This window comes from Apus apus, chromosome 4, assembly GCF_020740795.1.
Source record: "Apus apus isolate bApuApu2 chromosome 4, bApuApu2.pri.cur, whole genome shotgun sequence".
Taxonomy (NCBI): Eukaryota; Metazoa; Chordata; class Aves; order Apodiformes; family Apodidae; genus Apus; species Apus apus.
In genome coordinates, this window is record NC_067285.1 from 109,721,023 (window position 1) to 109,735,382 (window position 14,360).

The 14,360-nt window shown below is 44.1% G+C and overlaps 1 protein-coding gene and 1 long non-coding RNA gene across 3 annotated transcripts in view; one reads left to right on the forward strand and one right to left on the reverse strand.

Moving 5' to 3' along the window:
* EIF2AK3 (eukaryotic translation initiation factor 2 alpha kinase 3) overlaps positions 1–8,805 on the reverse strand; it is a 44,944-nt gene extending 36,139 nt beyond the window's left edge. For both annotated transcript variants that reach the window (XM_051619531.1, XM_051619532.1), the window contains exons 1-2: positions 8,469–8,805; positions 2,393–2,522 (exon numbers count right to left, since the gene is read on the reverse strand). In XM_051619531.1, coding sequence (XP_051475491.1) covers positions 2,393–2,522; positions 8,469–8,731 — 393 coding nt within the window. In that variant the 5' untranslated portion in view covers positions 8,732–8,805. The remainder of the gene's footprint in view (positions 1–2,392; positions 2,523–8,468) is intronic.
* A 444-nt stretch (positions 8,806–9,249) lies between these two features.
* LOC127384739 (uncharacterized) lies at positions 9,250–10,937 on the forward strand. The gene is made up of 2 exons (XR_007889481.1): positions 9,250–9,870; positions 9,966–10,937. It is a non-coding gene; the product is annotated as an uncharacterized LOC127384739 (long non-coding RNA).
* The last annotated feature ends 3,423 nt before the right edge of the window (positions 10,938–14,360 follow it).

Here is a 14,360-nt window from a genome sequence, read left to right on the forward strand (position 1 = left end):
TGGAACTACAGTTCACTGCACTCTCATCCAAGACAGTTAAAAAAACCCTCATAAAAGCAGTTAAGACACAGCACCACACTTTCCCCACTCTGAAAGAACACAAATATTTAAAACTGCAAGTGTAACACAAAAAGTTTCTCATCTGCCATTTCTTGCAAGAAGATGTAGGTTGACATGATGATACTGGTTTATGATGAAAATAATATTGTGGTTGCAAGCACAGAGACCTTTTTTACCTCAAAAATGTTAGAAGAGGAAGAGAAAACCTCAGTAGTTTGAGAGAATAAAAATTAACATGCCACATGCCCAAATCAGAGAGAAAACACTGTAGAGTGGGGAGATGACAGCCTCTGAGACTTTAACGGACTTTTTTGACATGAAACAAGATTGCCCCAACAACTTTAATGAGCCCAATTACAAACTCAAGCAGTGTCTAGATTCACTGGGTGAAGTTTTTCAGCTCATACTGACAGCAGATTAAGATTTCAGTGTACCTTATTTAGAGTATGCATCACTTTTGTTTCCTGTTAGAATTCTGTCTTATCTTAAACAGCATTTGTTTACATGACAGTAAGTCTAAAAAGGCCCAAATACATAATGCTTCATGGCTTCTAAAAGGCCAGAATGAAGTTTTACTTCCAAAATTAGTTCTCTCGTAAGCTCTGCATCTTAACTGCCAAAATCTATCAGTCTTTGGCCACAGTCGCAGGAATGAAACAACTTGAAAGCTCATCTGAAAACTTCCTGTGCATGTAACAAATGCTATTCAAAACAGTGTTTTTATGATTCCCATAAGCTGCTAACCTGTAGCCCCAAAAGGGAACTAAATACTGCTTGGACAAACTACAATTTTTGTTGTCTAAGCACCAGCCTTTAGTTTCTAGTCATACCATGCTGGAAAAAGACCAAACCTCTGGACAGATCCGTTGAGCAATGAAATCTACATTTGCAAAAAACACTTCTAATGTATTAAATGGTTGCATTTTTGAAATCTTTAAAACCCCAGGCTCATGTCCTAAATTGTACTGAAAAATGAAGTTTATATTTGCATATATTTCAAATGTATGTTTTATAACCAGTTGTTTTATTTCCACAGTGATCATTAGAAACTTTGCAGCAACAGGCAACAGAACAATACTTAAGTATCTAGTATTGAAAACATTTATGAAGGACCACAATTTGTAACAGGAACCTTCCTCTCTACAGTTTTTGTATTGTTTTGAATTCTGCTCTAGGACACACTTGTAGGAAGTTCTCTTTTCTTACTGTGTTTTTTCTTCAGCACAAAAATCCATGTTAAACACAAAATCATGTCTCAACAAGACCCAAAGTTGAATATGTAAATAAAATTCTCTCAGAAACGAAGAACATGAGTTCACATTCACATTACTTTTGCAATCTGAGATTATTATTTCTAGCTGTCAAACTTAAACTAACCACAGCAACAGACCAAATCCTCCCTTAGAATTCTTTATATCAAAGTGGAGGTCAGATAGACTGGACACCAACAAAGAACCACAAGCAAGATGCTCAGAGTCTGAACACCCTTGAATTCCACCTCAACTTTCCGATGCACATTATGCCAAAGCACAATATAGGACTGGTCATCAAATCCAACCACCCATGACAGTGAAGGACCATGTAATTTGTCATCACCACAAACTACCTGTTAGTTGGTACATGTATTCCTCCTAATTCTAGGAGAGAATGACTCATGGATCTCACTTCTTTAGGGCAGAAAAAAAAGCAAAAAAAACTTTCTCCTGATTTCCAGCCTAAGTTTATTCAAACTGATGGTGGAAACAGCACCAAAGTAGTAATTTAACTCTTTAGATTTCCTTCTTACAGTTAATCAGTAAGAAGTAAGGCACCGCTTTACCACTCAGTACTTGAGTGATCTTTAGCACTCTATTTCATTGCTAACACATTCTACTTCATAGGCAGACTGTTTATGTAGTTAAAACCCACCACAACAATCCTGTGTTTATTAAGTCACAAGGACTTTTGCTTTTCTTAAGGGGGGGAAAAAGTCAGCACTTGCCAAAACACACCCTAGTAATACAAAGGAGACAATCCTTTAATTCGTTTCAAACTACAAGCAACTTGTTTTCAATCGCCACTTGCATACAATTCCCAAATCCAGTTACATCATCTAGTTTGATAGTTATCACATACGTCAATCACAAGACTAAAACGCTGACACTCTAGTTTGAAATGGCAACATGATGTAAGCGCTCCAAAAAACAAGTTTGAGAACAGCTATCAAACTTTATCTTTACTAAGTTTGCTGCATTATTTAACATCCATCAAGCATGAAGAAAAAGAATCGTTCATTTTATTATAAAAAAATCTGTTTTTTAAAGATGTAGTCAGCAAAGAGACTGAGCCTTACCTCTGGTTTACTGAGACTGGATGACACAAGAGAACCTGATCCCACATCCAGATCCCACTGTTTTCTCCCACTGTTCTCTGGATCCAGTGCAGCAATTCGTCCATCCAAAGTGCTGATAATTACAAGAGATCTGCAAGTTGGAAGCATTCACAGTCAAAACTACAGCACCATGGAATGTATCTATTAGCTACTTTCTATATTTCACACAGTGCAAGTTCAACTTGAAAGTTAAGTTTACATATTCTGCAGAACAGCAGTTTAACTTGTTAGCTCTAACTAGAGGAACAAGAGAGTAGAAAAGTTGAAGTCTCAGGCTGGATGTGAAATTAATTTACATGCTATTAAGACACTTTCAGAGTTCAGTTTCAAGGGAAGATAGCTTGACTTTTTCCTCCTACATGCAGGTGTTAGCACTACAGCAACTGAATGCAACCATGTTTCGAGATACTTATGTGCAAAGTATATATCCTATTTTTTCCAGTCCCTTCCACACTGATCTTTAATATGTCCTTTCAAAATAAGCAAATCCCAGAACAATTAACCCAGCAAATCAGTGCATAAGAAATATTAAGTCACAACTAAGATTCAATACCTCTGGATAAAACATGGAAATAATCATGGAGATTTGACAAGTCTTAGGGTAAAACAAATCTCACCTGAGGCACACACAGGACACTAGAAACAAGCTCCAAGGTCAGCAGACAACAGAGCAAGCAAACTGCCTTCCTTACACAGCTCAGGCTTTGAGTAGCCTCTCTGTGTGGAGATGCTACAGCTCCTGAAGCTCACCAATTTTAGTAAATCTTGTTTCTTAAACAGCAGTTCCATCAGAACACATTTCTGATTTGGCATTAAAATAAAAATTTAAAAAAGCAAGCCAAAAAACCCAAACATCAGAGATAAAACACTGACAAGGCACTTTTGAAGGGCCTTTTTCTTCCTGGAAGATTGTTTCACTTTGACCTGAAAAAGCTGGGATGTGTTGACAGTTTTGGCTTGCAGCAGGCTGAAAGGCTGTGGGAGTAGAGCTTGATTACTTTACAGACTGCTGACAATGAGGATGGTTGGATCTAGTGACCCAGAAAGACCTTTATAGACATTGGTTTCAATGAGAATAAGGAACTGTGCAAATAAACCTGATGGGTGATTAACTGTTTTTGGGTGGGGGTGAAAGGGCAGGGAGGAGGTAATGCACACAGAGACAGCACATGATTCATTAATTGAAATAATAAGGAACACTGAATTATCATGTAGAACTGAAGCCAAACACATTCCCTTGTCCAAAGTTACCAGTGTAGTAAGCTGAAGTTCACAGACGAAATTACAGGGCTCTGAGTTTTCTTTCAAGAGGGAAAATCTAAAATAATGTTCTTAAAAACATGTTCAAGGACAGTGGCTCACTACATCACCTATGCCAAAGTTCATATAAAACACTGCAATTTTACATGTAAAAGTAACCCACGTGTTTTTATAGGACTTTATACTGTACTATAGAACTATCTTGTTAATAAACAGAAAGTTCAGTAAGTCTTCAAGTTACACCAAAAATAACACAGCAGCTTCTGAGGATGGCTAAAGATCACATTCCTCCAAAAGCTTAGTTTAAGAAACTGTTAGGAAAGTACCGATTATGCAAATATTTGAACAGTAGAATACACGAGGTTTTATAAGCTGAGTACACATCATTATTCCAACTGTACAGAAACCAAGACCAGGTTAATGATAAACTGGATTGCAGGAGACTATCTATTCTCAAGCACCATAAATAAGTGCTTGCACATTAAAGGCCTTGGACACACATTGTACAGAATCTATTTGCTTTATGGTAAAACAGCTTGTCTGAAGTCACCTGCCATTGCATAAAAATATTATTTCAAGTAGGTCTATTTAAATTTTATGTTGATCCTGCTGACAGTTAGGTAATAAAATTGGGTGCAAGTGCAGCTAGAACAGAAGGAATTTTCACAGTAACACTGTAGAGAAAAAAAACTGCACCGTGAAATGCTTCCTTTCCATCCACTCCCATTGTTTTCCTTTATCTCATTCTTCCCACTTGACTTCTCCCTCAAGTAACAAATATGTATTTTATCTTTTCATATTATCTTTCTCTACCAGATGCAAACCTCAACTTTCCCCAAGAGTTATCTCATTATTTAAGCCTCACCACCACCCCAGACAGTAGCTTTGTTATCTGCCCCTGCATCGTGACCTCCAGTCATCCAAGTTGTGCTGTGACCACACTTAAGCTTTAAGTTTACCCAATTAGAAAAGTGAGGAGAAAAAAATCCAGCCTTCAGAGGGTACCTTTGTACCAACAGCACACACCTTGAGAAAGTGGTTTAACCAACTGCTACTGCATACCCTGTAAAATTCTCACTTGTCTTGGGTGCAGTGTACTCTTCATCAGCCCCCTTGGGCGCTCACTGTATAATGAATAATGGACTTGGTCTCACAGACTCCACCTACTGAGCAAACATTTGGATGAGACACAGGAAATGGACCCGTTCATCCCTAAATCCTGCACATACCCACAGAACTGGAACTAGCTGCAAGAAAAGCATTCATTTCTCTCTGGTTTTTTACTGAGTGACTCATTTTAAACTAAACAGTTGTGCTTCTGGTCTAATCTTCATCTTGCTCTTTAACACTAGTCATAAGATAGCCTTGGTTGGAAGGGACCTTAAATCTCACTTAGTTCCTGCATGTCAGAAAAAAACCTGCTAAGAATTCTTGCTCTTGAAAAAAATCCTTCATTACTCTCTCTATTTCTATAAATCCAAATCTCAGTATCTGTTTCTTCTCAACTCTGACCAACTCCAGTGAGTTAAAATCCTGCTGCTTTAACTCTAATCAGGAGAAGATCTGCAGTGTGTCTACATGTGCCCTAGACCCACGCTAGTGTTACACTTTCTCACTATCAGATTTTCCTTTTTTCCAGTTTCCCCCTCTTTTTCTGTAAGATTCCACTGCCTGCAGCTTTGCATACCGAGGGTATGAAGTGGTGACAAAAGATCTTCCCATCTTTCAGGCAGTCTAATAAAACACTAGATGAATATATTCTGATAAAAGCATTGGCTTTACCAATACCCAACTGGGGTAAAGCTTAAGGACTTCCTTGAACAAAGAAGCCAACTTCCAACAAGTTTTGTAGGAACACTACCAAACTAGCCCTCAATTCCACATGCCATCCCACACAAAACGTAAAGTATTACCCAACTTAAGGTCAAAAGTCACAAAACAATGCCAAGGAAGGGAGGAGGATACAGACAAACAGCATCAAGGCTGCAAATTCCTGAAAACAGCAAGACTTTTCTTGGAAGTAAACCATGGAGTATACTAGGGAGTGAATCACATCACACACATACTAGAGAGCGAAAAAAACACCCACACAAAACAACAGACTCCACAAACCTGAACAACAACAGCAAAAAATATACAGAAAGGAATTACTACAAACTAGACAGTGACTTAAATCCCAGGCTACAGCCAGCAGGCACCCGAAAAATGAACATCAGTAAAATGAAGACACCTACATAGTTCACCTTGCCTCCAGCAACGAATTGTGAACCAAATAATAAGAAAATCCCTTCTGGGCCCTTACAGATGGCCAGCAGAAGGGCTAAAGCAAGGGGCCACTATAACATGGGGCATACAAAGACATCTGTATCACAGCAGCTGGCAGAGATTAAGCTAATACCATACAGTCAGATTTCATTTTCACTTTGTCAATATGAAAACACATCTGGATGCACTTCCCCCACCCCAACCATCCACAAATAGACTCTACTGTGAAACGAAAATGGTTTTTTACCATTTCCCATCCTCTTTTGCTCACAGACGTGACCTTGTTATTTAAGGGTAGTTATAATGCTGCCCCTTGAAATTATGCAAAACATCTACTACAAACTTCCACATACATAGACAAAGGGCAACTCCTGGGCCTTAAAACCACTGTTTATATCCCATCACGAGCACAGCTCACTCTTTGAGATCAGGTGGCCTGAGCTCAGCTCTGTTCTACTTTATAGAAGTGAAGGTATCTGATCCACCTACAAAGAAAAGAGCTAAGACTGCAAGCGAAGATGTAAACAGGATAGAGCAAGAACACACACTTAGTTCATTCTACACCTTTCATGACACAAAAACTTCCATTTATTCTGATTGGTTTTTATTAGAAAAACGAAGCAAAACTTTGGTACAACATTTAGCACTATTCCTGTTTCAGTTTAAAACACAACAATCCTAATACCCTCAACAGCTGGCTGGGACATTGCAAATACAGCTGTTTGTCAAAATTTAACTCTAAACAGCTCTTCCAATTTCAAAATCTGCACCTTTGTATGTAAGAAGCACAATAATTCTCACCAAGCCTCACATTTCCTTCTAGGAAATTAAAAAAAAAAATCCTCAAAACCAAGATGATGAGATTCCTTTGCCTACAGCAAAAGTAGCTGGGGTTTGGGTTTTATTTGTTTTTTTTCCAAATGATTCTGACCTGTTACATTGCATTTACTGCTGAAAAACATGCAGATTAGTAGAGAGCTCACAAATACATGTGAAAAAAAATAAATAAATGCAGGCAAATACAATGGCCAGGCAGCCATTCTATTTTTATTTGATGACAGCAAATCTATTCCTACGCACTAATCAATTAGAGGACAGCTACATTTAATCTCAGGCTTAAATTACTACATTGAACATCTTTCATGTATTTTCTTTAACTCTAGATATCAAAGAAAAAAATACTATTTAAATATTTTCAGGGCTAAGTAAACAAAGATCTTATTAAAAACTGAAAACACTAGAATGGTAACAAACTAGGCAGGATTTTTATGACCTGATAGACAAAATAATGATCCTGTTGCTAACAGGTGAATAGATTTTCCTCAAAGAAAACAGGATGCTGAGTTATCAGCCAGGTTTTTTTGCTCTAAGTGAATGCCCGGGTGTACTAACAACAAGCTTTGGGGTTTTTCATTTTTAGAACAGGCTGTCAAATACAGCAGACATTTAGTCATGCTGTTCTTCCTTTAAACTCTGGCTGTGGCTTATCACCTCACCTTTCTCAGCCAATTCAGAAACAGCCTGGAAACAGCTCATTTCTGCACTCGAGTCATTCATTAAAATCTCCCCTTTGCCCGAGTTTCTTGCCAGATGTGCTTATCAGGAATTTTATTCCCCCTTGCTGTATTCTGAGACTTGTTCAGCAATTTGTCTCGCATGTTTTGACTTCTCCTCAAGCATCCACCAGAGTCCGTGTCTAACAAACAACTAAGTAAACAGAACGGCGTTTTCTTTAAATGAAAAAGAGATGACAGGAAGGGACGCTGTGCTCTGAACAACGGCAAGTTGCAGGTGTTGGGAAGAGTTGGGAGCACAGACGCGGTGCTTTCGGGTCTTCTCCCCGAAGGCACAGCCCTGCCACCTGGTAGCAAGACCAGGAAGGGAACGAGACCTCGGTATTACCAGGGTAAGCAGACGGGCCAGATGTCACAATAGCACGGCACCCGGCAGCTTATCCGTCTCGAGAATTAAGACACTTTTTCTCCCTGCTAACAACCACAGGGCAGAACAAGTTCCTCGGCGATGGCGAGGTGCTGAAACGCCCTCTCCTTCCTGCCACAGCCCTCCTAGCTCCAGCCCGTCCATCCCCAGCTCTCCTCCAGCCCCATCACGGGATCATCTCTCCCTCCCCTTCCCCCGGCGCTTCTCCTCCCACCCTCCCCGCGTCTCCCCGCCGCTCAACCCCACGCACTCGCCTGCAGCACCCGAGTTGCTCCGTGCACCTCTCCCTCCGTAAACACCCCACAGGCCAACTCTCTCCGCTCTTCCCAAACTACCGACCCTCCCCGGCTGCCGATTCCCGGCCCGGACACAACCTCACCCCGAGGCACCGACTCCGGACGCTCCCCTGAAACACTGACCCCTGCTCCAGGCACCGGCCTCCGCCAAGCACCCCCTAACAAGGCGCTAACCCCCTCAGCATCTCCATGCCCTGACACCCCCCCCCCCCCCCCGGGACCCCCGACCCCTCCAGGACACCCAAGAACCGACACCCCCCCCCCCCCTCGCCCACCTGCCGCCGGTCCGGGCCTCTCCGCTCTCCTCAGGCTCCTGCTCGCCGGGGGCAGCGGGGGCCACACCGGCCTCATCGTCCTCCACCGTCACGTCAGCAGAACCGGCCGGTAAAGCGGCGGGAGCGGCGGCCGCTCCCAACCCGAAAGCGGCCTCCACAGCCGCGGCATGGCCGGGCGGCAGCTCCGGGCCTCCCGCCGCTACCCAGAACAGCACCAACAAGGCGAGGGCGGCCAGAGCGCTGCGGCACCGCGGCCCCCGCATGGAGGGGCCCCGCCTCGCCCGCCGTTAGGACATGAACGCTGCCGCCGTTAGGACATGAACGGTGCCGCCGCTGCCGCCGCCGCCACAGAATGGGCGCCCGCCCCGCCCGCCACGTCCCGGCACTCCGAGCGCAACCGCCCCTCGGCGGCGGGGAGGGCGCCGATTGGTTCGGCGCCACGTCGCTCTACCCTCCGCCTCCTCTTGATTGGCTCGAGAGGGGAGAGAGGGCGGGACGACGCGATGTTTGTCAACAGAGCCGCCGGGCCAATTGGAGTCAACGCCGCTCTCTCCCCTCCCTCTACCTCCTCTCACGGACCAATCGCAAGCGAATGATTCACCGGCCTGCCCTGCGATTGGCGCAGCTGCCGCGCCACGCGTGCTGCTGATTGGCGGGCGGGCAGTGAGGCCCCGCCCCTTCCCGGCCGGCCCCCTGGCCGGGCTGGAGACGTGGCTGTTCCTCCGCGCCGGCGGGGCGGGGCGGGGCGGGGCTGGGGGGCAGGGCCCGTGCGGGGCGGGCGGGAACGGCGGCGGGTCTGGGGGATCCCTGCCCTGCCCTGCGGCCAGCCCGGCACGCACGGCTCGCTGCGGGGTCTGTGGCCGCCATCCCCGGGCCCGGCACCGCCGCCTGTCTCCTGCAGGAGCGGGCACGGCGGGATCAGCCGCCGCCCGCGGGAGGTGGTTCCCCGGGGGGTGGCTGGCCCGGCCGGCCTGGCTCCAGCGGCAGGGCCGGGCAGGGCCGCGGGTGACACAGCACGCTGCTCGCCGGGCCCCAGAAGGGCTGTCTCCGCGCGTTGGCCGAGCCCGGCGGCAGCCTCAGGAGCCACCTGCGGTTCTCCAGCTCTGGTTTCCTCCGTGTCTTCACAGGTTTCTGGGTGTTTTCTCTCGGGTCACACCTCTGCATCTTTCAGGGGCCGTTTTCTTCCGGCAGCTCCTGTGCCCTCCGTTGCTGTGGGGAGCGGGAGAGGCTGCTCCTTCGGGTCCCATCGCTGAGGGTGCCCACGCCAGCTGCACCTCTGCAGCCTGCAAGGGATGGTGCCATCACTTGAGCTTCCACCATGCATCATTTTCTGCCAGTATTTACCTCTTTAGAGGTTGGTTCTTAGTTTATCAAGCTACACTCGTGTCTCCTTTGTAACCAAGTAAGTCACGAACTCTTCAATTCTCTTCAGGCATCTTCTCCAGCCCTCAGACTGGTTTTCTGCCCCTCCCCTTCTCCATTTTTTTTTCTTTTCAGGACTGCATTCCAGAATCGGGTGATTGCTGTGCTGTGCCCATCTGTATCCAGCGGTACAAAAGGCTCTAGGTGTGCCTCCCCTTTGCACAGGGGAAAAGGCTGGCTGTAGGTCGTTAATACACAGCACCCTGCTTTTCTTCTTCTGTGTATGTGTGCACCCCTGAGATGCTTGGCTTTCCATTTGTCTTACGAGGCAGTCCCTTTATCCAGACCCAGTTTTGCCACGTTTTGAGCAAACCTTGCCCTCCTGATTGTACCACCCAGCCCAGGTAGATGTCATCTGCAAATTGTATTAGGAGTGATTTTGTGTTTACTTCCAGATGGCTCAGGAAAATACTGATTGTGTCCGTGTGTCGTGTAGCATGATCCTAGACAGATCCCACAAGAAGTACCCTTATTCAGTAATGCTTTTTAACCAGTTCTAAAAAAAAGAAATAAATGTCTGTGGCCAGTATTTAATAAAAGCTTAACTGATGTTTTGTGACCCTCTGAAACATTGTGCAGTTCTAAGGAAAAACCCATTTAAAAGTTTATTACACCTTCCAGAGGAAACGAAATTGTTTGTTGTCTTCTTGAAGCATTAAATGAGATTTCTAGGAGACCTCTGACTGGCAGTACTAATTATTTAATCTGAGTCACATACCAGCTTTTTTTTTGGTATTTAGCCAGGAACTCTTGGATAGACATTTATTACATATCATGCAAGTATCCTTTTGGAAGACAGATACCAACCTGGCACATTTTCAGCTTTCTAGTATCTCCCCAGTGTACCAAGGTTTACCAAAGATGAACACCAACAGTTGAGGGGTCCCCCAGGAAGCTGGTTTGAAGCTACTGGGCCACAGTTATCCCTAGAAGACAAGAGCTTCACTGGTTACTAATGGACTGAAATTTATCACATCACTGTTAAGTAATCCACCCACCTATCTTCCTGCTTCTTTACAAACATAGATCATAAATGTTCAATGAACACTTCTGCATCATGATTGACATTTTAATCGAGCCCATCTAGTAATGGGCCTGTACCATCACTCGGGTTTTCTGGGATTTAGCCTTGTCAGCTATGGATTTCCTTTAATGTGCTTCACTTTCCAATAACTACTCTGCTTCTCATAACTTCTCATTTACACCAAGACATTTTTATTTCCCACTTTCCCCATGTTGGCATTTTATTTTTCATTTTTAATCACCCTCTCACCTTTAATCACTCTCCAGGCGACTGATAAAACAGGAATCGTGAATGTATTTTCTCTAGTGATTTTAAAATTGTGGCACTGATTGCTCAGTGAACTCTTCTTAAGGAGCTGGTAATTGTAATTTTTTAGACTTCTACCTAATTTTTTCTTCCTGCTTGCACTCTTATTTTCTGATGTGTTGGTAACACAGCTCTTGTTAAGCACCAGATGTATGCATAGTCAGGTCATACAAACTGCTCCCCAGACAACAACTGAATTGCAATCCATAGGTTTTGGGAGGTTTTTTTTTAAACTTCCCTCATTATAACCAAGTCTTAACGAATTTACCTTGTGCCACATGCCAAACAGCTCATGTCATTTTTAGCAACTGAAATGACATTTTACTATTGTACCCATATGATTTTGTGCTAATATTTTCTTTATTTAGATAACTCCTCTCTCTTGAATGTCTACCCATTCATGTGGTTATAAAGAGTAATCAGATTCCTCTGTTTTGCCAAGCAAACCAAGCCAAAGGCTTTTATTCTTCCCTTACACTTTTGGCTCCCTGCTCCCCTGTTCATCTCACTACCCCTCCCCTGCACCTGTTCCCATTTAAATTAACCTTTCTTGCAGAGCAATGTTTTGAACAGTCATGTTGAAGGGTAACTCTAATACACTTAGATTTTAAAGTCCATTATGTTGTTGGGCTGTGCAGAAAATCTAGTTCTGTGTCATGCTTTTTGCAGTAACTCGTTTCTTGTCTCTAAGGGGCTTAGAGACAAGAACCACAGACCCCAGCAAGTTTCAGGGTGTCTGAATAGTTCACAGGGAGACTTGCACTTCTACCTTTGGGCTGGTTCATGTGAAGTTTATTATGCTTAAGGCAAAACAATCACAGCCTTGTGCAAGTGTCCCTGTTGCTCCCATGAGTATTACCTCATGTTCTTCTATTTCCTCTCCTCCTCCTGTCCCAGATCAGTCTTCCAATTGCAGCCTTTTATTTTAGGGGAGACCTAAGTTTTCATGACAGTACACATTTCCTTATAGATTCTTCCTAGATCCTTTACCACTGAAGCATAAAGAAATAACAATTGTAACCTGAGAGTTTTACATTTGTTTTGTTTTGGAAACATTCCTGTAAGGCACGAACAATGTTATTCATAAATCCTCAAGACAAACACAGCACTACAGCCCTATAATTTTCTCTCTGTATTAAAAATTTGTGCCAACAAACCCAAACTTCCTGCTTTTTTGCAAAGCATGACTCACAGTTTCCATTCTGTTTTGACTGACTGACTGACATAAGAGATCTATTTCCATCGTATGACAATCACTTTCAATCTGACCAGCCATTTATGTGGAAATCAAAGCCTGCTCTTGCTGGATGGATGTTAAAAGGAGAGGTGTTTACGAAACTCCACCGAAGATCTGCCTGTTTTTCTTGAAGAACTCGCTCTCACAGCAGTGAGGCACAGGAGGGAAAGCCCAACATGCCACCTCGTGGCTGCTGGTACCAAGGGCCGTTTGTAATTCCCTGCAAAACGGTCCCTGATAGACCCTGACTTTTTTCCTAGGAGAATTCAGACCATCAGAAAGCTGCAGATGTTGTAATTAGTATACCAGCACCCCTGCAGTATAAAACCAAGCCATTCTTCATCCACCAGATCAAACCAGAGACAAGTAGGTATTATTCAGAAGAAATGCCACTGAGCTGGAGTTTGCAGGATAAAAAAACATCAGGTAGCATGAATGTAATAGCTGGGACATGACAGGCTGGGAGAGCCACTGCCAACCAGAGTTTATCTACAAAGATGAATTAAAAATGCAATTTCAACTTGGTTTCTCCAGTGTGTTGATGAAGTTTTACCTCCATAGGTCTGCCTTTTTAGCTGTTTCGTGCCTCATTTAAATGAGAGACCTGCAGTTTGTTGGATAAACACACCTGACACCCAGAAACTGCCATGCCTTCACTAGCATTTCACTCTGGCCAGCATGCACTTTTGCAACAGCTTTAAGCTGGGCTAGGTCTCCCACAGCAGAAGGTCCTTCCCACTCCCAGCTGGTTGGTCTTGCTGGCTTCCTCAGAAAAGGGCAAGGAAAACTGACTTTGGTTTTGTTGGTTGATGTACCTTTCAGAAAACAAAACAAACCAAAACAAAACAGCTCTCTGCCAGCACATGGAAGTAGCAGGAAAACTTGACAAATGATGAAGCAGAGGGTGGGAATTCTCCTTTCTGGGCACAGCACTGTCTTAGACCAAAGTAGCTTAAGCCAGTTACAAAACTCCGCTTCAGAGACACGTTCTGTGTCAAGTTTGGCTGAGCCAGTTTGACCTCACTTGCCTGACAAGAAGAAACTGCATTATTTTTTTTTTTTTTTTCCCCTGGATGGCAAGGTGAATCAGCACAGGATCAGAGAAATGCCAGAGCTAGCATAAAATCAGTACCCAGGTTGAGAGTGGGTGGTGGGTGAAGGGAGTAAAGAGCAGGATCTTCCCTTTTTGCCAATAACAAGCTGTTATCACTGCCACCCTGTAATTTCCTAACGTGTAATTTCAGCCTCTGATGCTGAATTCAGTGCCCAGAAACACACAGGCACCCTTACCAGCCTGATGGCTCAAGCTGCTCTGCTCATCAGGGTGGCATTTTGCTGGGGTTCACACCTCGCTGTGACCCCTCCTTTTGACAAGAAAAACGTTCAAACAAAGCAGGTTCAAACATCTCCCTCTGGAGTGTAGCAGTGAGGCTGAGAGCTGGCTCCCAGAGAGGCTTTGTGGGGCAAACACAGGCTTGTACAAAAGGACTTTGCAGGCAGAGCTGGTTGTTGCTGAAACTTCAATCAAGCCAGTTTCTAAAATGTCTAACGTGCTGGTTTTGTGCACAGGCAGGGCTCAGCACACCATAACTAAAAAATTGTCCTGCATTCACTGAAACTGCAACTCACCAGCAGATTCACATCCATTGCTAATAAAAAAGCCCCATTATCTGTTAGTGGAGATGTTTGTCTTCTTCAAGGCACATGCACTGCAAAGTGAGTTTCAAGCCACTGCTGGGAGGATACTAACAGGTTCATGGCCCCATACTTGACTTCTGGACTAACACTCCTCACTCTGGTAGAATCTGAGAGATGCTCACATGTAAGACAGGGCTTCCTGAATTGGTGTAAGACCTCCACGACTGTTTTTCATTTTCAGGCACAGTCAAACATTTAGGATACT